Here is a 22065-nt window from a genome sequence, read left to right on the forward strand (position 1 = left end):
GTCCTCCAACCCTCCTTCGCTCATTCCCCTCCCCTGTCTCAGCCCCTCCACCCTGCCCAACCTCCCTGGCCCGGCCCGCTCACAGGAGCCCCCCACTCCCCTCCGGCCACCCTCCCTCTAATCTACGACCAACTCGTCGCAGTGGCATGCAGCTCTAACTGTGCGCGATCGACCCGACGGTTTCTGCCTGTAATCCAACTCCGTGGCCAATGCGAACGAACGCCGGATCATGTACCCGACCTCTCATCATGTCCAACCCGGTCATAATGCAAATCATAATGCCGCTTACAATACGCACCAACCACTCCCGAACGGCAACGGCCATCACCACCACCACCACTCTCAACATCCCAACGGACACTCACATACGCAACCCCCGCCGCAGTCCCATCGTCCACCCCCGGCACAAGCGGCGGCGCCTAAAGGGCGCATCACCGTCTATGCCGTACCCTCCATCACCTTCAAGGGCGACGATGTCATTGTGGGCGACGCCCAAAGCAGTGAGCGACACTTCATCCATCCGTGTGCTACCCATGTCTCACACTCTCCATCCAGCCTCCAGACGCTCCTATACCCCACTCAAAATGGTCGGCGATGGGTCGTTCGGCACGGTGTGGTTGTGCGACTGGCACGAGCAGTTGCCCCCGAAGACCCCGCTTTCGGCCATGCAATGCAATACTAATCCACGGCCGGAATATGCGGGAAGGAGACTGGTAGCAGTGAAGCGGATGAAGAAAAAGTGGGAGGGAGGTTGGGACGAGTGCAAGAATCTCAAAGAGCTTGAGGTGCGTCTCGTCGATATCGACGCGAGCGCGGCTTGACAGACTGTCGATCACAGTCTTTACGCGCGATTCCTTATCACCAAAACATCATCCCACTATACGACTTCTTTCTGCTGCCGGAGACTAAGGAACTGTACTTTGTCTTCGAGTCTATGGAAGGCAACCTCTACCAACTCATCAAATCGCGTAGAGGTCGGCCTCTCGCCGGCGGGCTGGTATCCTCCATCTTTCGCCAGATCATCTCCGGGTTACATCATATCCATGCGTCTGGCTATTTTCATCGCGATATGAAACCTGAGAACCTGCTGGTGACGACGACCGGTCTGCACGACTACCGCAATCTCAGTCCTCACGCCTTACCGGGAGCCCCGCCGGAGAAGGACGTCGTCGTCATCGTCAAGCTCGCCGATTTCGGCCTCGCGCGGGAGACGAAGAGCCGTCCGCCGTACACAGAGTACGTCTCGACCCGTTGGTACCGCGCTCCGGAGGTCCTCCTGCGGAGCAAAGACTATTCAAATCCTGTCGACATGTGGGCGCTGGGCGCGATCATGGCGGAACTCGTCAACCTTCGGCCTCTTTTTCCCGGGCAGGACGAGATCGATCAGGTGACGAAGATCTGCGCAGTGCTGGGTGACCCGGTGGAAGACTACGGCACTGATCCGAGAGGCAAGCCGATCGGTGGAGGGCAATGGCCAAAGGGCATCAAGATGGCAAAGGCAGTCGGATTTGCGTTTCCCAAGGTCAGTGCCATCCTCAATTGACATTCTTCAACGGCGTTTCTGACGGTCGGCCTCTATCTCTCAGATGAAACCGCACAATCTTGCACGCCTCTTCGATTCGAACGTCCATCCGAAGCTGGTCGAATGCATCGTGGACCTCTTGCGGTATGATCCCCAAGAGCGCCTTACCAGCCTCCAGTGCATACAGCATGCTTACCTGCAAGAGACAACGCCACTAGTTGACCTGCCAGCACCCACCCTCCGATATGCCACCTCTGAACCCTCAGTACCCGTCGCAGCTTCAGCTCATGCTCCTCGTCAAGCTGCAGAACTCCGATCCTCCGAATCCATGCCATCTGTTGTCGCACGGGATGTGCCTTCTGCACAGGTGCATGCCTCTGGTTCGCACCCCAACCTCCCAAAGGCGCCCTTCAATGGCTCTCCGCATCTACGGACCGGCGGTATACCGGATGCGGCTACCTCTCACCGTACCGCATTCTACGCCTCCACGTCCTCCGTTACGCAGAGCCCGTCGCGTGCGACGACGGATTATGGGCGGCCGATCGACGCCACGGTTGTTCCACCAGTGCCGGTGTATGCCGGAGCGAGATCGAACTCATCGTGGCCCGATGGACACAGTATGGACACGTCGTCTGCGCAGCGCGCGGCAGCGCCGCCTGGCTCGCCCATGGCTCAAGACTCGCAACCTCCGAGACCTCAGGTTCCGCAGGTGCAAGTCAACGGCATGGACCCCCAAGCACCTGTGCATGTTGGGAAGCCCGGCAAGTTCTTCGGCAAGAAATGGGCGCTTGGCGGGATGTTCGGCAGCGACAAGGCTCATGCTCTTGCCGCTGGTGGACAGTCTCCAGCCGAGGAGTCAACCATCTCAGCGTCTCCCACGGTGCATACATTGAAGCGTGCCAAGTCCAGTAGTCTCGATGGTCATACCAATCCTGAGTTGACACTTTCTCCTGCGGAACTCAAGAAGCTGCAGAAGAAGGAGGCTGACCGGATTCAGAAGGAAGCAGAGCGCTCGAAGCGTATGCTTGCGGAAAAGAGGCAGCTGGAGCAGGCTCGTGCTGTCATGCAGAAGCGCAGGCAGATGGCCAACGCAGGTGGCATCGTCGATACACACAACGTGCCGTTACACTTCGTGCATGGTGCTGCAGGAGTTGCCGCCGCGGAGAAGGAGAAGCAAGTCCCCTTGCTTCAGCCAAGACAAGTGGACACCAACATGCTCAGTCCCTCCGCCGGTCATGTCCCCGAACACAACGATAGGATGCTTGGCGCGCATGCCGAGGAACGCTGGCGCGAAGACCACCACCGTATGGCGAAGGCGCGTCGGCGCGACTGGGATGACGATCACTCCATGTCTTCGTCGGACGTACAGAGCGTCGGCCGGATGTCTGTCATCTCCTTCGCCACCGTGGACAGTGACCCTGGCCCGCCACACTTACGACATCGACCGAGTCTCTTCGGTTTGGATCGGATGACCAGTACATCCAGCTTGCGAACCTCATTCGGGGACAGCGATCAGTTCCCTCAATCCGTGAGGTCGTCGAACTCCTTGTCGCTGGAGCAGCAGCTCGCTTCGGAGTTCCGTATGCGGGCCACCATGGACGCCACCAGCTCACCACCGCCACTGAACATGCTCACCCTGTCTCCGACGCAGCATCGATGGGATCAGGTTCCGAAACGCGAAGGATCATTATCTCCGGGATTCCAACGACCAACACACATCGACTTGCCTCCACCACGTTTTACCCCTCAATCTTTCCAACCAGGTCAACATAGCCCCTATGAGCTCGGTAGCGATCTCACCGCTCATCCGATGAGTCCGGGCGAGCTTCCGAAATCGGCCATTAATCCCATATTTAAGGTTGTGAGTATATTCCGCATCTTCGGGCAGTCACTATACTATATCCTGACTATTCCTCCAGCCGACGTTACCCCCAGGTGCCTCGGATTCCCCTGCATCTCCTAATGCGCTGCCCCCATTCTCGCATCTCGAGGCCGTCGCTGAAGGGGAATACCCGCCATTATCCCCGATGTCCTTCGCCGGGGGTGAGGATTGAGCCCGGACTAGGAACAAAACCGTACACTCCTTCGCCTTTTTTTTCCCTTTTGCCATATTTATACCGTTTTTTCTTGCTCTCGGCATGTCTGTTTCCTCCTGCACCCAATGCACGCATCATTCATTGCATCCGTTCATCCAACCATCGCATCAATCACGACCTGCCCTCCCCCCACTTTGCCAGCAAACCCCAGAGGTCCTCCGCTGCCCCTTCAGTACGGCACCAGGTGTCTACCCTTCTATTCGTGATTCTTCGCATCGGTATTCCGGTGGATCTTCGTACTATATTTTCGCTCTATTTGCATGGCTACAGAGGCGGCGGAGTTACACTAGATACTATGTATTTCTATATACGCCTCCATACCTGGAAGGCGCTGTAATAAAAAAGGCATAAAAAGCGTACATCGAAGGCAATGTGATCGTCGGTGATCTGCAAGAGCGATCCCGCCACGTGATCAGGAGCTTCCTTGACGCGTCCCACGTCCTTCTATATGGTCCTCAGCCTGCCATATAGATGCACCATCCGTACTTTTATAGAGAGAGTGAATGCATCGCAGTGCCCATGTTTTGCACCAACAGCCACTGTGCCCGTCTGCTCCAAAACCCCCCCCCCGCGCCCCTACACGTCTACCTGACGGCGGCAAGTTCGTTCACCATACGCATTCAAAGCGGTGTTGCTAAACGAGCAGTAGGCCCTTTTCTAAAATCTGTGACCTGATTGTATAAAGCCATTGATAACTGCGAAACAGTTCGACTTTATCTCGTCATGTTTTTCTCTGCCGAGCTGTTGTCGAGGAGAGATGACGGTTTCGGACTACTCTGGTAAGGCGGGCGCGAGTATATGCGTTTGATTCGTTCCAATATACCCTACATAGGCTTGCGGCCACGCTTGGCTCCAGCTCCAAATCGACGTTCAAGAAATTGCCCAAGCGTTCCGTGCTTTCTGCTGATATCGCCCGGCTGTGCGGCTTGATCACCGAACCAGCGGAGCCATTGGCTCTGCGACTGTCCAGCAACTTGATGGTTGGCGTCGTACGGCACGTTCAATGTTAATCGTCTCGCGAATTACTCCGCTGATGTTTCGAATTTCTGTTTCCAGCGTGTATAGAGGCAAGACATACATAACTTGTTCCAGACTATTGTTTATATCGGTCCGGCCATTCAGTGAAGCAAGAATTGTTCTTGACGGACGTTTCAACGTGCTATAACTCTCTCAAGAAAGCTGTTCAGGACATGAACTCTGTGGCAGCTTCATCTGCAGCTCAGCTCCAGATGGGCCAATCTAGTCTCAGGTAAACTGCAAGACGGGTTTATGACTTCCATATGCGCTAGTACTAACTACACTCATCGTCCCTCAGGCCAGATGCATTGACTCTTTCTGCGGACCCAGTCAATTTTCTAGGTTTCGACCTGGATGACCTGAACTATGTAAGTGTTGGTAAATCCTCCGTGTGATCGCTCTGACAGCGAGCTGTAGGCTTGGGATGAAGTGGCTGAGGCTGACGGTAGGAGACATCATCTTTGATTAGTCGGTACCGAGGTAGGAAACTGAGTTTCTAATGTCTATCCAGAGACGCTAGTCGCGTCAGACGAGGAATACGGAGTAGGGGCCGCCAAGCGCAAGTCCAAAGCCAAACATAAACACTCCTCCTCCGTGGTCGAGCATGCCCGTGCCAACCTTCACACCCTTCAAGAGGACCATGAGCATCTTCTGTCGAACTCCTTTGACGCTTCTTTCAGTGCACTGTGGCCGCAGGCTGGGCAGGACCCTTCTTCGTCTCAGGCTGACGCTGGATTCAACTTTCTTGATGATGATTTGTTTGGCGCCGGTGGTGAACTCGGCCTTGACGGCGGCATCGGTGACGAATTGGCTCAAGAGTTAGGGGAAGGATGGGGAGTCTCGGCTAGTGATGCAAAGCACCGGTACGTATCGGATAAGAACTGTAGCAACTTATGGCTAAGCTTTGCACCATAGACGCTCCGTCTCTGTGGATCAGAGAGGCATAGCCGGCGACGCTATCAGTCTCGACATGGACTTTCGGCTCGACGAGGGAAACTTCCTAATCGTCGGTGACGAGACTGTCGTCGAGGAACCTGACAATACAGGGCGTAACGTCGTGCGTATTATTCTTCGGACACGATGTATTCTTCATTGAGTGCCTGCAATAGTTCAGAATTGAAACCGACAAAGGCACGAGTATCTCAGCTATCACGTTTTATGACGTGCTTAACTGTTTACAATAGAGAACTTACCGCCTCCTTCCCTTGCTGGTGCACCAGACGCGGAGTACGAACAACAGCACGCTGCTGAAGACCTTTCACCTCAGGAGGCTGGACATCATCCGAAGGCTAAACGAACGAAGCGAACCCATGTGCTTTTCGACTCACGTACTGAACTTTCCGATGACGAACTGAAGGTACGTTCGGTGTCATATGACGAGACATGACACCTGAAAAGTATCCGAGGCCGCGCGTACGGAATATCTCAAAGGTCAAGACGCTATCAGAGCCGATATAGAGAAGAAACGAATCGAGAAAGAGAGTGCCCAGATGGTTGAAGAGCTGATTTGGGGCATTCCATCGGTCTGTGCGTATTTGGGTCATTAGTGGGACTTAGTATCGAACTGATGTACACGTTCAATAGTTCAATCGCCATTCTTAGTTGATTTGTGGATCGAGAACTGTCGCTTGCAAGTTCATACGAGGGCAGAAGCTTCTACGATTGAGCCGTTGAGAGAACTGGGTGAGTCGTAGTTCACGATTAGCCGCGTTATCCAGCGGACTAAGCTACATAAATACATAGAACCTCCGTCAAAGCGACGTAGGCTAGGAGGAGCACAGGAGGAGCGACCTCACGACTTTAGTGACTGGAACGCGGTAGGACCCGAAATGCCGCAAGATTTACATGAAGCAGACGATTTCGGTACATCATATTCCATGACAGACGGGAGAGCGGTAACTAATCCTTACCAGAAATTACTCATGATGGTCGTATGAGATCGTCTGAAGTGAGCGAACCCTTTGCGAAACGATTGCGTAGTCTCAACAGCGTTCACCACCAATAGGAACCCGGCCAAGGTCGCAATGCATCTCGCCCTCCGTCCGCGATCGGCAACATTGTCGATCTCGGGGTAAATTCTGGGTCGCAACGCGGCTTTTTTGCTCCTTGGGACGATGCAGGTCCTAGTTCTTCCGCCTTTGGCCCTGCGGGTGCGGAAAGCGACAGGATTAGCATCGACAAAGCGGACATGCGTATCCGCAGCCGATCGCTGAGCGCGAGCCGCAGGGACAGCTTCGTCATTCCTGGTGAGGGACACATGTCGCCTGCGGGTGACATTAGTCGCAGACAATCTCATGTAAGCTTCGACGAGTATATGCTGGACGGTCAGTATTATCGCACCGAATGCTAGCTTGATTCGCTCACTGGCGTCTCTTCCAGTACCTGCACAAGCACTGGCTGCGGACGAGTCGCAGGAGACTGACACAAACGTTGTGTCTTTGGAGCGGCGCTCGTACAAATTCCTGATGTATGCCATCCTGTTCTGCCCGCATACTCTTGCTGACGGTCTGCACATCGCATAGGTATGCGAAAATGCAGATGCAGGCGTTGTCAGGACCCGCAACTTCTCTCGCCTTCGATAGCATCATTGTCCCGCGAGCCAGGAAGGTTGCTGCTGAAGGGTTCTACCATTGCCTAGGTACGTCGCGAATGATCGGTATGTTCTCTCGGCGGCTAACTGGGAGTAGTGCTTGCGACGAAGGACCTACTTCGCCTAGAGCAACCCATCCCATACGGTTCTATCATGATAAACACTAAGTAAACATGCTGTAATATTCCTCTTCGGTGGGCTGGCGGTTGACGAGGCCCTTAACTCCGACCAATCATCGAGTAGCAATTAGGTAGATTCAAATTCGCTAAACTGTAACCTAACTGTGTCTTGCCGTTGACTTCGACCATCCTCGGAACTCACATAAGGTCTTGCATGCTATCACGCGTCTCCCGACTGCGAGTCGGAGCGTTCTCACCAGCACGCGTCCAACTTGAAAGCCGTTCCTCTCCCGCCCGTTGGCAAGTATCCGTGGGAAAGGCACTCCATGAGTTCCGCGGCCGCATCGAACAACGTCAGGCTATAAATCTATCCTCTCCACCAATAGTACCGCGGACTTGCACGTCCAGCTTGCGTAGAATGTCTTCAGTGGAGGTTATGACGGAACCCTCTCGTGCCCAGCTGGCGACAATCGATCTGTCCGGCTACGATGCAGAGCAGTCGCGTTTGATGGACGAGCGATGCATCCTCGTAGATGAACAGGATCGGCCCATAGGAGCGGCGGACAAGAAGACCTGTGAGTAGTCACCCATGAGAGCACTCCGTAGGACTCACATGCTCAAGGTCATCTCATGGAGAATATCAATAAGGGACTCCTCCACCGCGCCTTTTCTGCGTTCATCTTCCGACCTAGCGATGGCAAGCTTCTCTTACAGCAACGTGCCTCGGAGAAGATCACATTCCCGGACATGTGGACCAACACCTGCTGCTCTCATCCTCTCGACGACTTCACCGAAGAGAAGATCGAGGCCGAGCAATTGGGTGTGAAGATTGCTGCGTCTCGAAAGCTGGAACATGAGCTTGGCATTCCCCGCGAGCAAACCCCAGTTGGTAACTTCCAATACCTGACTCGGATACATTACTTGGCCCCTTCAGATGGCATGTGGGGAGAGCACGAGGGTACGTCGCCCGCCCGTCGTCCGAGAACTACGCAAGTAACCTGTACCTGAAGTCGACTACATCCTCTTCCTAACTGCCGATGTTAATGTGACGCCGAACTTGAACGAGATTCGTGACTTCAAGTACGTCGACAAAGATGAACTGAAAGCGATGTTCGATGCTCCAGGTGATTGCGTTGAGCTTCAGCCATCGACACATGCACTGATAATATCTTAGGCAATCTCTTCACTCCCTGGTTCAAGCTGATTGCACGCGATTTCCTGTTCGGATGGTGGGACGAGTTATTGAAACGGAAGGGCGGAGATGGTCTCGTTGATGCTAAATCTCTCGCTGGCCTGGTAGACGGAACAAAGGTGGTGAAGATGGTCTGACTACGGCCTTCGTAACGCGGCTGCTCAATCGGATGTTCTTTTGCCATTGGTTTGGCGATCACGGAATTTTGGAATATATAGACTTATTTGGAGTGATCCGTGCGTCTTGATCATATAGGAAGTGTATCAACCTGCGCTCCTGTTCCGCCCCTTCTAAACCAACTAGAGCATCGCGACGACCTAACTTCTGTCTTGTTCTCTTTCTCCCGGACTGAAGCGGGCCGGGGGGCGGTCATTGCAACATACCGTTTTGCCCGACGCACCATCCTGATGCCACCACCCCAGTACATTGCAAGCAATGCGCACCCGATCGCCACAACAATTACAATCAAGACCACCAGTGGTGACAACTCCGAGGCAATTACCAGCAGCTGCACCACAAGGAGTATCATAGCCCATCTTAGGGATGCTTGAGGTATGCTCCAAAGCATAGCGGTCACTTGGAAGCCAACGTCAGGGTCGTCGATGCGGTAAAGGTAGTTGTACTGTGCTACGAGATTAATGGATGACCTTGCATATAGAAGAAGACACTCACCGCCTCTGTTGCAGGCATATCTGCACTGTGTTGATATCTTTGTGTAAGGAGTACACTGGCTACGAGTCCCGAAGCAGACACCACACTTGCTCCAAGGCTGACAGCGCGGGATGGAAACTGGGAGCTGAAATGAAAAAACACGGAGTTTGAGCTGTGTGAATTAATTATGAGAAGCACGTTCTGTCGCATGTCATGGGACACTGACATCAATGCGCCAGTGGACTATAACTATATCAGAAAGCATTGCTGAAGGCGCTAGCGAAGTACTCTCACCATCAAAGATGTTTGCTGCCATTCTCTTAATCTCCTTTGGGCAAATCGACGCCAATGGATGGAATACACCATATGGTCCACCCACAACTTGCTGAAATCTCTCAGGATGATATCTGGAGTACCGAGGAGCATCATTGTCAAGAAACGCATTAACAATGTCTTTTCCACTTGAGGGAAGTCTAGTCTTCTCTGGGAACGAGAAATGCGTGCGTGCGCTTCTCCGTAGAATGTGTCGAACCGGTGGCGCGCTATTGCGGAGGTTTCAACAAGCTGATGGGCTCACAATATCTGACATACATACCGATCGTTGACCACATGCGAGCTGGAATATTTCTTATCAGACAGATTCGAAGACCCACGAATTATCGAGTACCTATCAGCCATACCATCTCCATCGGCATAGTACCGCTCGGCTGGGAGACAGCTAACCGGCTTGTTTTTGGTCATTGATCGGTAGAGGAGGACCAAGCAAACATACCGCAGCTTTTCGTGAGCTCAAGGAATTTCGCACATTGCTCTGAATCATATGGGAATGTCGAGTCATCGGAAGTGAGTTGATCTAACAACAAGAAGAAGTTCAGCGGGGCTGAGGACTCCAGGGATGATGTTCTCACCTCCACGTCCATATGTCAGCACATTGATTAATTCGCAAACTGATTCTGCCGGCGGGGTATGATGAGGAAAATATTGCACATGCGTCCAGTAATGTTCCTGAAGTAAATGATCTGCCATGCATGTCAAAAACAGCACTCATGACATCGTGAAGGACGCACTGAGGTGTTCATCCGATGAGACCGCAGGAAAGTCCAACGTTTCCGAATCTATCTTTTGCAGCCAGTACTCCCGTTGATATTTGTGGTCAACCAAGTAATATTTGCAAGTATCTGCACTTTGTTCCATTTGAAGAAAAAGCTCTGATTGTTCCGTGATCGGCATTTTCTTCTCAACTGCCAAAGCCATGAAGGCGAAGACACATTTCATAAACATTTCAAGGATGGTAGGTTCCTGAATGTGGTTTTCTGTGACAATGCGGAGTCGCCGGTGATAATAGTATAGCGCGCCTTCAGGATGTATGTGTGTTGTCCACTCCGGAGCAGACCGCGACAGCCTGTCATATTTGATAAGGAAAGTCACTGATTACATTGAAGAGGCATACTCTTTGCTGTCGATCGCATTTGCTGAGCCTGCTTCTATTAATCGATGTGAAGGATAGATCCTAAAGCAGAATGAGCATGTTGCTTCGGAGGATACAGTGGTGACTGGCGAAGTACTTTTCCTCCGAGTCGTATCGAGGATTTTGTACAGAGGTTGTCGGGAGAAACATGATTCCATCCGCGGACCTCAAGGCGTCGCGCCCCAAGGTTGTCCTCGTCAGTGACATGCGTTCTGACCTTCGGTGGGCGGGTGGCAGAGGAGCGGTTCTCTGGCGACGGGAGGAAACCCATGACGAGTTGTTAGATTCGCCGAAGCTGTTATATGTCTTGTGAAGCTGTCGAGAGGCTGTTCGACCACACGCTAATGCCCGGAAAACGAAGCTCCCGATAGAACTCCATCAGATATGGAGTGCTGAATGAAGAAGATTGTTCAGCGCTACTAGCATGGCAGTCGAGAATGGATGGCCATACCTGTACTAGGTCAGGCTATCGTGATATGTGGGTATTGAATTCTCGCTAGATGTCGCAGCTTGCCGGAGCTATACGTGCCATGAGATAGCCCGACCATCTTAGAGACGACATTTTCGAAACCATCCCGAAGGTTAAATGAAGGTTTCCGAATTACGTACTAATATTAATTAGGTCATTGATGGCCACGTGCACACACCGTCTTTACTTAGAATTAAATCGATGCTGCTGCACTGCGCATCGCCTTTCGTGTTCTCCAACGGAGCCTCCGGAGATCTCGGCTCGAGGCCTGCATTGGTGCACTGTATTTAGCCCATCCATATCACCGAGAGCTCGCAACCGCTTTTGCGCCAGGCATTGCCCTGCGCCCTCTCCACAGCGAACAGGGCCATGGATCTCAGTTTCTTTGGACAACCGGCCGCGAAAGCCGCTTGGCTTCAGCCCATTCGAGATCCCGAGCCCCATTTTCAACCGAACCATGCAGCCATCATAGCAGCGAACTGATGCTATAGGAGCTATCGCATTGCTTCCCTTATACGATCAAAACTAATCTGCAGCTTTCTCGCCTTCGCAGACGTGCCGGAATATCAATCGCCGGCTTGAGCTCGCCAAGTCAATCGATTGAAGGCACTGAATGACTGTGTTCTCCACAGAACATGGAATAGTCCTTGCTGCTGCTGCGCCTTAGAACTCCGGGGCTGTAACCAGGCGCTTTCTGGATTCGAATCCCTAGAACTCCCTACGATATCCGAGTTTCACAGATATCTACGCCATAGTCGTCGGCGATGCTTCCTGGCACTGCTAGATTGTTTGAGTCTGGTCACTTGATTGTGTACTGCTGCGCTGTGTTGATGCGTCGACCTACTGTCGGTATATAATCCTCCAATGGTTCGCCTAAACTGCAGAACCACCATCCGAGCCAACTTCTTACGACATGTCGAGCCAAGCCAACACCACTGAATTATTCTCCTCCTTCCTTGGATTTATGGAAGCCTGCGCGCTCTCCGTTATCCAGCTATACACATTGTTCTGGACCAATCCTGAGAAACGGATCACCAATGCTGCTCAGAGGTGAGCGGCATTGCACATCGCGCAAAGCTACGCTGAGGCCGGTTTCTTCAGTCCCACAAAGGCAATCGATATTTCTCAAGCCCTACAGCCCATGACGCCTCAAATCACCACTGAAGCATTGGTGGTAGCTGGGAGGTGCCGACCCAGGTAGCTTCCTCAGACCCATGCGCGTGATGGCTTTCACTGACTCCGGTTTTAGGGGCAAGGTTACCCAGCCCCAAGCAGGGAAGCCCCCGCCCAGCAAACCGTCTCGCCCACAGCAAGCTCCGAGTCCGCCGAAGTAGCTGCATAGCTATCATGGGACCTAGACTCTTGATCGGATCTTGACAAGATCCGCGTATACATTCATCGTTGTGTCAACGTGCTGAATCCAATCATATATCGTTCCCGGTTATCATTTACGTTATCCCAATACCTTTACGCATTATCAGCGCTTCATATTTATGAGACATGCAGCTTGTACTGGTTATAGCATCTATACGCAAACTCGAAGCCTCTTGTGACATTGAACGACAAGCTATGGCCGGTGCCAGGGCGCTAGTGTGCTATCGGTGGACGGCAACGAAGAAGAATCATGTCTGTCCGAGAGCCCATATGATATCGCAGCACAAGCTTTGGAGCAATACTAGATTCATATCATGTCTACAGCAGTCCAGGATACCGCGTGTTTTTACGGTCCTGCATTACAAACTGACTGCCAAGAGGTACGCTACAGTTATCGCGCAAGCTTCTACGATCGCATGCTACAGCTACAGAAGGGTTACTGCATGTAGTCCTTTAACCTGTACAGGCCCTCGTTCATATCAGTGAGACAGCAACCAGCGAACGGTTGGATTCAGTCACTGATTACATCCAACAATTTGGTGCATGCAACAAGGACTTGAGCGTTCTAGCCCAAACGTTGCAATAGCGGCTCTCGTCAACACGTACAAGTATACAGGTACATACCTCGTTGATTGCTGCCGATTACTTCTCCACTGGGTCGCCCCTGATGCATATCGTGAGCGCAGCGGTGGTGGAGGGTGTTGCAACCTATGGCATCTTTGATGGGTACCAGCTGAGTATCAATCAATCGTTCCATGTTTGCAGAAATTCGCTGACGACAAGGCTGAGGATAGAAGTTCTGTAACTGAGGCCATCCATTGCGGACCAATATGAAGCCCAAGTGAGTGTCTTTTGAGATTCTCCCCACGCTGCTGGCCTAGCCAGTCCAGTCGTCAGAAGAAGAAAGGGAAGAAAGTGACCACAAGAGGAACTGCATGGGCGACAGGAAGCAATTTCAAGGAATCGCCACCTGTCGTTACAGCATCCGTTGGGATGGGGCAGCAAACTGCGCATGAGACTGATACTGCGAAGAACTCCACGAAGTCGGGTTGCTCCCGCGGCGTGAAGAATGGAGCTTCCAAAAGATTTTCAGAACCAGAATTCATTTCAACGGCTGTTGAGGGCCGAAGCACGCGCACAAAAGGTCATTGATGGTCACGGCACATACTCGGTTCAAAAGTGAGACGGAGCGCTAGTCTTCGAGCACAGTAGCGGAAGCATTGCGTGACTGTAAGGATATTCGAATCACCACGTGAGTCATAACGCAGGTAGCGCGCCAAGAAGATAATTTGAGCAGAATGAGTGAGCCTCATCTGAACCCTATCAGCCATCTGCAAGCAGCTTCATGCTACGGTTGCCGGCGGGCTACTCTTGAACATCCAGACCTCCCGCCGACCGCCGAGACCAAACAAGCCTTTCCGCCCCAGCGGAACACTTGCATCGATATAGTAGCCTTCGTCGCACAGGTACTTGAATAGATACGAGATGATAAAATGCTTATCCGTAGGATCTATGCCTGGGGTAAAAATCTAGAAATCACTCATACTTATCATCTTGCTCACCATCCAGGGGCTTGATTCGGATACTACAAACATTGCTGTCATCTACCGATGCATCCAGCTTGTTCTTGAATGTCGCTCGCATGGCAAGGCTGAGTCTGATAGCCAATTGTTGAGGAGCGTGGTAAATCATCACGTTGTACCCGTCATTTGCAAGGGCGGCACAGAAGAAATCGAGGGGGGAGGCGATGTGCATATTGGCAAATACGAGTCTTGGAGGCTTCATCTATAGATCACCGTGAGGTCTCCGAGCGATCGTGGATCTGGACGAAAGCGTACCGTATGTCCGGCGTCGATCGTTGTCACGTAGTGGAATCCCTGGACCAATACTCACGTCAGCACCCAGACTCACAACCCGTAAATTCTTACTTCTTCCGCCAGGATCATGAATAATCGGCATATGACCTTGTATGTGCTAGGCGAACGATCAGGCTATTGCCAAGGGTATACCTCAGGAACACATACCGTCGAGCATCATCACCACGAGCATCCCATAGTCTATGGGGAAATAGTAGTTCATAGCTAGTCCGCCCATGATCGGATGTTGTTCCCGCAAGATCGGACATGGAGATGAAGTAGTCATCGAACCGATCACACATATCCCGACGAACAACGTTATCGACCCGAAGCTTGTTGGTACCCTGGAAGGAGACAAATATATGATCTAAAGAGCAATCAGATACTTGAACGCGGACACTCGTGTATGCTCACCAGGGACATACTGTGCGGCATTGGAGTTGGTGCGTTGACGGGATAGGGTTTGAGTACGCTGCCTTGCGCCTGAGCCCGTACGCCGTCGGACTAGCGGAACAGCTGGTGCGGAAGCCATCTTCGGTTTCTTCATTGCAGATTTGAGCGTCTTTTTCGTATCTTGCTCCAATATGTACTGGGGTCTACCGAGACGCGGAGGTTGCATCAACGGTAACTGTACGTCCGTTGCTTGTAAGGGAGTAACATATTGCGCCGCCGTTACTGGGTAAGCTCCAGCTGGAAATGGTACGCCATTCTGAGGCTGGGGGGTGTCGCCATTCTGGAGAAACTGGGCGTTCACATATGGCGTCGCAGATTGGGCATAGTACTGGTATGGCACGTAGCCACCCGGATACTGAAATGTGGATGGACCGGCATAGTTCTCCATAAGGTTAAGTTTCGTGAAGAGATACTAGCGAGGGTGTCAAGGCAGGACGAAAGCTCTCAGATCATCCTGGGCTGAGGCGAGGAAGGTCCGTTCGGTCTGCATAACGCACCTTGACACTCGCCTTCACCGCATACCACCATGGCCTCCACATTCGTCAACTGGTTGCGTTCACCCAAAGCTCGGGAATATTTCTTCAGTGAGCACCTCATGATGTTATTTAGGTGTCCTGTCTGAAGTTCGGACTTAGGCACGCATTTCTGGGGGCCGGTCAGTAATAGCCATTGCCTCGGTGGAGAGGTGTTGTAATTCTTCGTTCAAAGGTGGCGAACTGGGGGCTACCTCTGGCTGCCCTTGCGGACTTGCGCAAGGACGAGGAGGTCATCTCTGGCACCATGACCACTGCCCTGACCGCCTACTCGTATGTGACAATTATGTCGCCTATGTACCCATGCTGATCCGCTCTTACCAAGCATGGTGTTCATGCGGTTTGGTGAGTCATGACGCCCTCTACCGCACCTCATACTGAACAAATTGCGTTGTTACCCTAGCTTGGAGGGTCCAGCCGCGAAACTATCTACTTTTTGCTTGCCACGCGACAAACGCGACTGCGCAATTGATACAAGATGCGCGCTTCGTCAATTACTGGTACAATGGAGGACGGGAAGCAAAGTTAACTGGTTCGACTGTGGAGGCGGTCAAGGCCGGTGCACAAGAGGCGGTAGATCTCACGAAACAGGAGGCGTCGAAGGTTGCGAGCTCGAAGTAGAACGGCCGCTGGAGTATCCAGTTATATCTGGTTTGCTGTCATACACGCACGGACAATAATTGTTGAAACAGTCTTTTCGCACGAGGCTGAGCGTTGGGCATACAGTGTTCGCCGGGAGCCGGTACTATCATCGAACCAGTGTTCCTATCGAAAACAGTATTTTGCGTGGGCTTCAAAAGTGTGCCAAGTAATCTCGGATTTTGTAGGTGGACATGATATGTCCTCACATGGGGCATAATGACATGTACTCTACTGATTTTTATGTGAGGGAGCAAGGCTGCTACGAATATTTTCCTGCACGAAGAGGATGGAAGACCCGGAGATCCTATCGCTGTCACAGCTCGGTAACGTCGCAATTGGCGGGAGAATAGGGGCTATTTGTGACACTTTGTGACGAAGCCTCTGTTCATGTTGCACATTATCTGCGTCCACCACAGCACATAGGTCACTGAAAATTAGATGAAAGGGGTCCCTTTTATGCCTATTAGTGCCCTATTGTAGCCTTGTCAGCCAGAAATGCCTCCTCGTAAGGATGCTCTGCCAAGTCAACACCCGTGAGAAAATGGGATCTTCGGGCTCTTTCCTCCTTGACGTTGCTCCACCTGTATACTTCCCTCTAATAGCGACACAGGGGTATGTATGGTACAAATAGCTACTAAAGGAGCATTTTCTGGTGATTTAAGGTGGGGTGTGGACGCGTTGAGAATCAAAATGGTCAGAATAGGACGCGGGGTACCGATAGGAACACTGGTTCGATGATAGTATAGAAATACCCATAAAATTACAATCACCAAAACCCATCATCAGGATCACCACTCCGTTTCTTCTTACCGGAGTTTCCTTGTGCAAGAGCTTGCCGCTCGTACATCTCAGCGATCTGAGAAGAGCATGCGTCAAGGGGCAACATCGCACTCGGCGCTTGCATCTTACCTGCTCCGGCGCAGTTGCATCCTCGGCGTCCTTGTCGTCTCTCACACGAATGAACCTAGGAAATCGTAAGGACACGCCGCGGTCCTCCACCTGCACTTTGGTCAGATCAGATTGTTCAAGATGGAATGCAGGACACATACCAAACCTTGAGCGGCGGTGTATATAGGACTCAAGCTGAGGTCCGCAGCCAGCACTTCCCACACCACCTTGGGCTCCAGCCAGACATCCGGTTTGGCGCCTCCGATCTTTATGTCCCCTCGCGGTTTGCTTTGCTCCAGCGGTTTCAAGGTATCATAATGTTGCTGTAGAGCATCCTCAGAGAATCCTGTACCGATCTTGCATATCGTCTGGTATTCTTCGGAGTCCGCGTCGTAGCATGCAAGGAGAAAAGCACCATAAACATTGGTTCGTTTGCCTTTGCCATAGTATGCGCCCACAACAACAAGATCAAAGGAATCGCCAACACCGGCAAGATAATCTTTCTTGAGCTGCAAACACATGTCGCCACTGAGAAGTCAGAATAGCATTTTTACATGGCCTCTTACCTTTAGCCAATTAACACTGCGTCTGCTGGGCTCATAGAAACTGGCTTCCGTTTCAAGCATCTTGACCATGAGGCCTTCACAGCCATCTTTGACCGATTCTTCCAGAAAGGATTGGATATCCTCCGTGGACTGACTATCCGACGATTTCGCGAATTGAAATTCGCCGTCAACTGGATGAAAATGTTCTCGCAGTAAACCGCGCCGCTCGGACAAAGACTTTCGAAGTAGCGGCTGGTGGAAGATGAGTTACAAGACATCGACAAGAGGTTTCCGCACTAACTTCGCCATTCAAATAGAGAAGATCGAATCCAAACAGGCAAACCCGTACTTGGATGTCTTCAACCTTGACGTCCTTCCGTTTCCGGCGACTCAGTTCCTGGAACGGCATGAGCTTCTTGGTCGTCTTGTCGATAGCCACGGCCTCTGCATCCAGAACAAATGATTTTGTCGTTTCCTTGATACACTTCAACAGTGTCAGTAGATTGCGCTGCATGTTTGAGCAGGAGTACAGCGTACGCGGGGAAGCTGTTCTACCAAATCTGGATACTTCTTGCTCATGTCCTCCGAGTTTCTGCTGTACACGCGAACCGAGCCGTCTTCCAGGCGATGTACCTGCGCACGCTCGCCATCGTATTTGTATTCACAAGTGAAGCGCTTATTCTCAAAGCGATCTAGGACTTCTCCGATAGCCTTGGTTGGCTTGGCGAGCATGGGCTTCAATGGTACACCTGGGGTGAGCTTGCAATGTTCTTTCAAACCATCAATACCGTGCTCAAGAAGAGCAGGTATGACCGCATCATACGTGGGTAATTCACTGGGCTCTTCAGTCAGAGGCGATCACGGGACAATTCACTGAGGCCTGACCTGTACACGGATTTGATGATGTTCGCGCCTTCCTCCAAACGAGCAGTTAACTTCTCTTCGCTCCATTTCTTGCTCCCTATGGCATCGTTAGAACTCGCAGCGGTCACAACGAGCGCTACCTACCGCGCTCCTTCTCTGCAAGCACGACAGCGTGAGCCAGAGCAACCAGTACCGTCCGCTCCGCATTGCCAATGCGTAATTTTCCTTCCAAGCTTCGTATGATATATTTTGCTTCGGATCCTTGACAAGCTGCGAGCAACTTCGTGATGACAGACACTTTTTTCTGCTGGCTCTGTGAAAACATGAGAAACACGTAAGATGCTAGCAAAAGGTGTAACAAACCGAGTGACCAGTGCTGAGGGCGATTTCACGCAGATTTGAGAAAACGTAAGGAACGGTAAGTGCTTTAGGTTTGAACAGAGTTTTCTGGCTGTTCTTGGAGTGCTGAGCAACCAGCCCTAGGTCACCTTCCTTCTTCAGGTCCGCCTTAACGACCGCAAGGCTGCGACCGGTCGACTCGCTGATTGCTTTGACAAGCAAACTTTCACCGATTCCGAGTTCGACGCCGACGTAATCAGGGCTCAACTAATTAAAAGAGGGAATATAAGGAAGCTTGGCCAGGGAAAAGCAATAATCATGCATACTCGGTTTATGCAAAGGTAGACCGTTTGCAGGAGACTTTTGGTATCTCCTTGCGCGCTGCGCCGGATAACCAGGAGAAGAAAGGAAGTGAGAATTGATGTCTTCTCCAGCCGTTTCGTGGTTGCTTCAATGAGAGCAAAAGCCTTGGCCAGAGCGGCATATGGTACACTTCGATATGATGAGTTTTCAGCACGATTAAGAGGTTTAGCAACATACGCATCCCCTGTCTTCCACCCGCCTTTGATATCTACTTCCTCGATGCGGGATAAGGCAGCGAGGGCGCTGAGACTAGTTGTCAACGGTTCGCTATAAGTAATGGCACAGATGCACACCTCTCTTCAGCTACGTTCTCATCCTCATCCACGGCATCTTCACCCTCGTCCTCTACCTCGGCTTCAGCAGCCTCGTCTGCACTGGACTCAGCTTCGGTATCCTCCGGTACCACAGAGCCACCATCGATGTCTTCTGCACCCTGCACGGTCCTAGATGGAGATTTGGTTTTGTCACTGGATTTGCGTGTCGCTGTTTGCTCGGCGGATAATCTTCGTGCAGTTGGTTTGTGTCGCCCGGAGGAAGATGTTGCAGGTATGCTCTCTGACTCCTCGTCAGACTCCAAAATCCGACGCTTCTTGCGTTTCGTAGGTCCCTCTGAGGAATATGAGACGCAAGACGCGTCACATGGAAACATATGCTCACCTTCAGGGGCGGGGCGGGCACCTGCAGTCGAGCTGCTTGAGCTTGCCTCTAATGGCATGGTATTTAGGATAGGCGCGTTCGATTCCAATCATAACATGCCTCTCTTTTCCGGATGGTCGACCTCCATATTATCATCCGAGCCCTTGACTGCCTTTTCCTTCGCGCCTGTCCTCCCCTGACTTGTCCACAACTCCGCCAAACTGGCTTGTTGCGGAGGTGCTGGTTTGACTCCCCTTGGCATGTCAAAGAATTTCCCTATACCAAGGTCAGCATATACCGTAGCCCGCAGAGCTCGCGTACCTAGAGTTTGCTGGCGACCCATACGAGAACATGCAACACCGAAGACGCGGGAGAGCATAACATGGTCAGCCACAGACGCGTGACGCGTCCAACTCGCGTCCATGACTACAGTCTGCTGCGTCCCATTGTCAACTTCAGACCTATGTCAACTTCAGACTAACTATACAGTGTAACACAAAACATATATGTACAAAGTATTGACGGGCAACTATCTATGTATCCAGTCAAGTAGTCCACTTACCCGAGACAATGCCGCGTATGCAGCACGAAACCAAGCCGCCAGCAATCGCGCGTACGCGTCTGATCACGAAACGATTATGACATTTAGCATCAGAGATTCAGAACCAGAAAGCTCGGGCGGCTCATAGTGGGCTGCTTGACGCACATGTAGTAGAAATCAGGTGCCATCGTTGCGACTAGTTAGGGGATTTTGCTGTGACTAAAGTACGCGAAGACATGCGCAGCGGAGTACATACACGTCGTGGTTGGTTCGGCACGCGGTGGACGCTTGAAGGTAGAAAGTCACAATCAACATGGATGTCTGATATCATCCTAAGGGACGGGAGCACGGCGTAACGCTGGGTTTACGAGACTTGCAACGGCAGAATCGGGCTAACAGCATTAAACAGCTCCGTAGTAGGAACACATTTGATGGGTCGTTCTCAAGGGATCATGTGTAAGCGTAGGAGACTGTGCTGTATCGCGAAACTGGTGGCAGTAATATATGCTACGTATGGTGCCCCCTTCATCCGAGGAAGTGCATGGGACTATTGTCGTTGACAGTAAAGCCGCAAGCGACGGTTGGTGAAAACCTCGACTTCAATACCGTATCCGGTTGTCGGTCTATGCTGGTTGGGCAGAACACTAGTAGAGCGTAAAGTAATCCGAAGCGGCCAAAGAAATTGGGCGGCTGCTAATAATCGTTCGCTCCAAGACAGATGGTTCGAAGGAGACAAGGTGAATGAATGCGTGAGAAACTACATAGTTTACCGGATTTGGACATCCCACCTGGCTCTCGTTCAGAATCTCTCCAAGGCCGCCCGACATCTTGCCAGCCCTCGCTTGTTCGAATTAATCCCGTTGCCATGGCTGAGCAAGTGCGTTATACGGCAGGGCCGCTACGATTCAGGATCTCTGAACTGAGCCGGCTTGTGCTGTAGATCGAGAAGGCCTACCAGAAGCAACACCTCTTCCAAAACGCCAAGGTCAAGGGTACGTATTACTGTACTGTTTATTGCGTATACTGGCTTGCTGATAATATGCAACGGCGTTCTCATCATCGATTACAATCTGACCTATAACAACGACAACTCAGGCGGCAAGAAGGTTTCCACGAAGGAGAAGCGATGGTATAAGGATGTGGGATTGGGCTTCAAGATACCTTCAGAGGCCATTACTGGCACCTACATCGGTACGTCTCCTGTATCCCCACCAGGGCTAGCGTGTTTATGCTGTTTGTCGCATGCTCGGATGGCTCGTATAGACAAGAAGTGCCCTTTCACTGGTAACGTCTCGATTCGCGGACGCATCTTGACCGGCCGTGTCGTGTCGACTAAGATGACCCGCACCATCATCATCCGCCGAGACTACCTCCATTACATCCCCAAGTACAGTGAGTTTTCACATGCTCCTCACATTGAAATACACGCTGACACGCGTACTCTTAGACCGTTACGAGAAGCGGCACAAAAACCTGTCTGTCCACTGCTCTCCCGCCTTTCGTGTAGAGCTGGGCGACATCGTGACCGTCGGTACGTGTTTGGCTTAGAGTGGTCCACCCGAGCTTCCATTCATTGCCCGTATGCGCTGCAGGCCAATGCCGACCCCTGTCGAAAACGGTCCGTTTCAACGTCCTTAGGGTGTCGAAGAACAAGGCCGCTGCGAAGGCTTTCGGCAAGTTCTGATTGGCCTGCTGGGTGATGGGATGCGCGCATTTTTTTCGCCAGCGAGGCGATGTTTACTATGGCACTTCTTTGTATGCATATGCGACAATGACACTTGCGATTATGCTACTGTCGTGCTGGGCTTGCAAGCCAAGCGAATACGTGTTCATGCTGTGTACGATAACCTTGCGGCCCAGACACGGATGGGCGGCTGATACGACGGAGTCGATCACCGTGATCGTTG

At 51.9% G+C, this 22065-nt stretch overlaps 9 protein-coding genes across 9 annotated transcripts; 6 read left to right on the plus strand and 3 right to left on the minus strand.

Annotated features, from left to right (window-relative positions):
- Nucleotides 1-229: 229 nt before the first annotated feature.
- On the plus strand, nt 230-3711 carry PUNSTDRAFT_95057 (kinase-like protein; the record flags this gene model as incomplete). The annotated part of the gene is made up of 5 exons (XM_007378617.1): nt 230-500; nt 556-785; nt 839-1522; nt 1587-3383; nt 3442-3711. The coding sequence occupies 5 exons, from the start codon at nt 230-232 to the stop codon at nt 3574-3576; spliced, it is 3117 nt and encodes a 1038-aa protein (XP_007378679.1). The 3' UTR covers nt 3577-3711.
- Nucleotides 3712-4341: 630 nt separating this feature from the next.
- PUNSTDRAFT_140229 (uncharacterized protein) lies at nt 4342-7442 on the plus strand (the record flags this gene model as incomplete). Its single annotated transcript, XM_007378618.1, has 17 exons — nt 4342-4397; nt 4451-4607; nt 4806-4867; nt 4934-5003; nt 5053-5080; nt 5147-5498; nt 5551-5692; nt 5745-5772; nt 5820-5992; nt 6042-6162; nt 6220-6318; nt 6379-6498; nt 6549-6583; nt 6641-6959; nt 7015-7102; nt 7158-7273; nt 7323-7442. The coding sequence occupies 17 exons, from the start codon at nt 4342-4344 to the stop codon at nt 7394-7396; spliced, it is 2040 nt and encodes a 679-aa protein (XP_007378680.1). The 3' UTR covers nt 7397-7442.
- Nucleotides 7443-7780: 338 nt separating this feature from the next.
- PUNSTDRAFT_56472 (Isopentenyldiphosphate isomerase) lies at nt 7781-8673 on the plus strand (the record flags this gene model as incomplete). Its single annotated transcript, XM_007378619.1, has 4 exons — nt 7781-7919; nt 7967-8302; nt 8355-8468; nt 8519-8673. The coding sequence occupies 4 exons, from the start codon at nt 7781-7783 to the stop codon at nt 8671-8673; spliced, it is 744 nt and encodes a 247-aa protein (XP_007378681.1).
- Nucleotides 8674-8783: 110 nt separating this feature from the next.
- Nucleotides 8784-11495, minus strand: PUNSTDRAFT_123631 (uncharacterized protein; the record flags this gene model as incomplete). Its single annotated transcript, XM_007378620.1, has 12 exons — nt 8784-9158; nt 9209-9359; nt 9414-9430; nt 9482-9729; nt 9783-9803; nt 9960-10040; nt 10096-10206; nt 10255-10589; nt 10638-10697; nt 10753-10981; nt 11303-11405; nt 11430-11495. The coding sequence occupies 12 exons, from the start codon at nt 11493-11495 to the stop codon at nt 8784-8786; spliced, it is 1797 nt and encodes a 598-aa protein (XP_007378682.1).
- Nucleotides 11496-12037: 542 nt separating this feature from the next.
- PUNSTDRAFT_129436 (uncharacterized protein) lies at nt 12038-12458 on the plus strand (the record flags this gene model as incomplete). Its single annotated transcript, XM_007378621.1, has 3 exons — nt 12038-12174; nt 12226-12321; nt 12374-12458. The coding sequence occupies 3 exons, from the start codon at nt 12038-12040 to the stop codon at nt 12456-12458; spliced, it is 318 nt and encodes a 105-aa protein (XP_007378683.1).
- Nucleotides 12459-13759: 1301 nt separating this feature from the next.
- Nucleotides 13760-15250, minus strand: PUNSTDRAFT_140231 (uncharacterized protein). Its single transcript, XM_007378622.1, has 6 exons — nt 14769-15250; nt 14523-14721; nt 14427-14472; nt 14337-14375; nt 14061-14283; nt 13760-14008 (listed from the first exon to the last, which is right to left on the minus strand). Exons 1-6 carry the CDS (start codon nt 15193-15195, stop codon nt 13842-13844), a joined length of 1101 nt encoding a protein of 366 aa, XP_007378684.1. The 5' UTR covers nt 15196-15250; the 3' UTR covers nt 13760-13841.
- A 63-nt stretch (nt 15251-15313) lies between these two features.
- On the plus strand, nt 15314-16142 carry PUNSTDRAFT_48693 (UPF0041-domain-containing protein). The gene is made up of 5 exons (XM_007378623.1): nt 15314-15391; nt 15443-15462; nt 15516-15613; nt 15666-15685; nt 15744-16142. Exons 1-5 carry the CDS (start codon nt 15334-15336, stop codon nt 15959-15961), a joined length of 414 nt encoding a protein of 137 aa, XP_007378685.1. The 5' UTR covers nt 15314-15333; the 3' UTR covers nt 15962-16142.
- A 448-nt stretch (nt 16143-16590) lies between these two features.
- Nucleotides 16591-19960, minus strand: PUNSTDRAFT_79558 (DNA ligase I; the record flags this gene model as incomplete). Its single annotated transcript, XM_007378624.1, has 16 exons — nt 16591-16838; nt 16892-16981; nt 17032-17379; nt 17437-17667; nt 17717-17899; nt 17953-18250; nt 18301-18376; nt 18424-18592; nt 18643-18885; nt 18945-19110; nt 19159-19224; nt 19275-19330; nt 19388-19590; nt 19639-19673; nt 19734-19893; nt 19939-19960. 16 exons carry the CDS (start codon nt 19958-19960, stop codon nt 16749-16751), a joined length of 2436 nt encoding a protein of 811 aa, XP_007378686.1. The 3' UTR covers nt 16591-16748.
- Nucleotides 19961-21098: 1138 nt separating this feature from the next.
- Nucleotides 21099-21842, plus strand: PUNSTDRAFT_59304 (40S ribosomal protein S11; the record flags this gene model as incomplete). Its single annotated transcript, XM_007378625.1, has 5 exons — nt 21099-21150; nt 21254-21349; nt 21422-21550; nt 21606-21689; nt 21751-21842. Coding segments are annotated over 5 exons (453 nt in total), but the record flags the coding sequence as incomplete, so codon positions are not given.
- Nucleotides 21843-22065: the final 223 nt, after the last annotated feature.

Source organism: Punctularia strigosozonata, assembly GCF_000264995.1.
Source record: "Punctularia strigosozonata HHB-11173 SS5 unplaced genomic scaffold PUNSTscaffold_1, whole genome shotgun sequence".
NCBI classification, from domain to species: domain Eukaryota; kingdom Fungi; phylum Basidiomycota; class Agaricomycetes; order Corticiales; family Punctulariaceae; genus Punctularia; species Punctularia strigosozonata.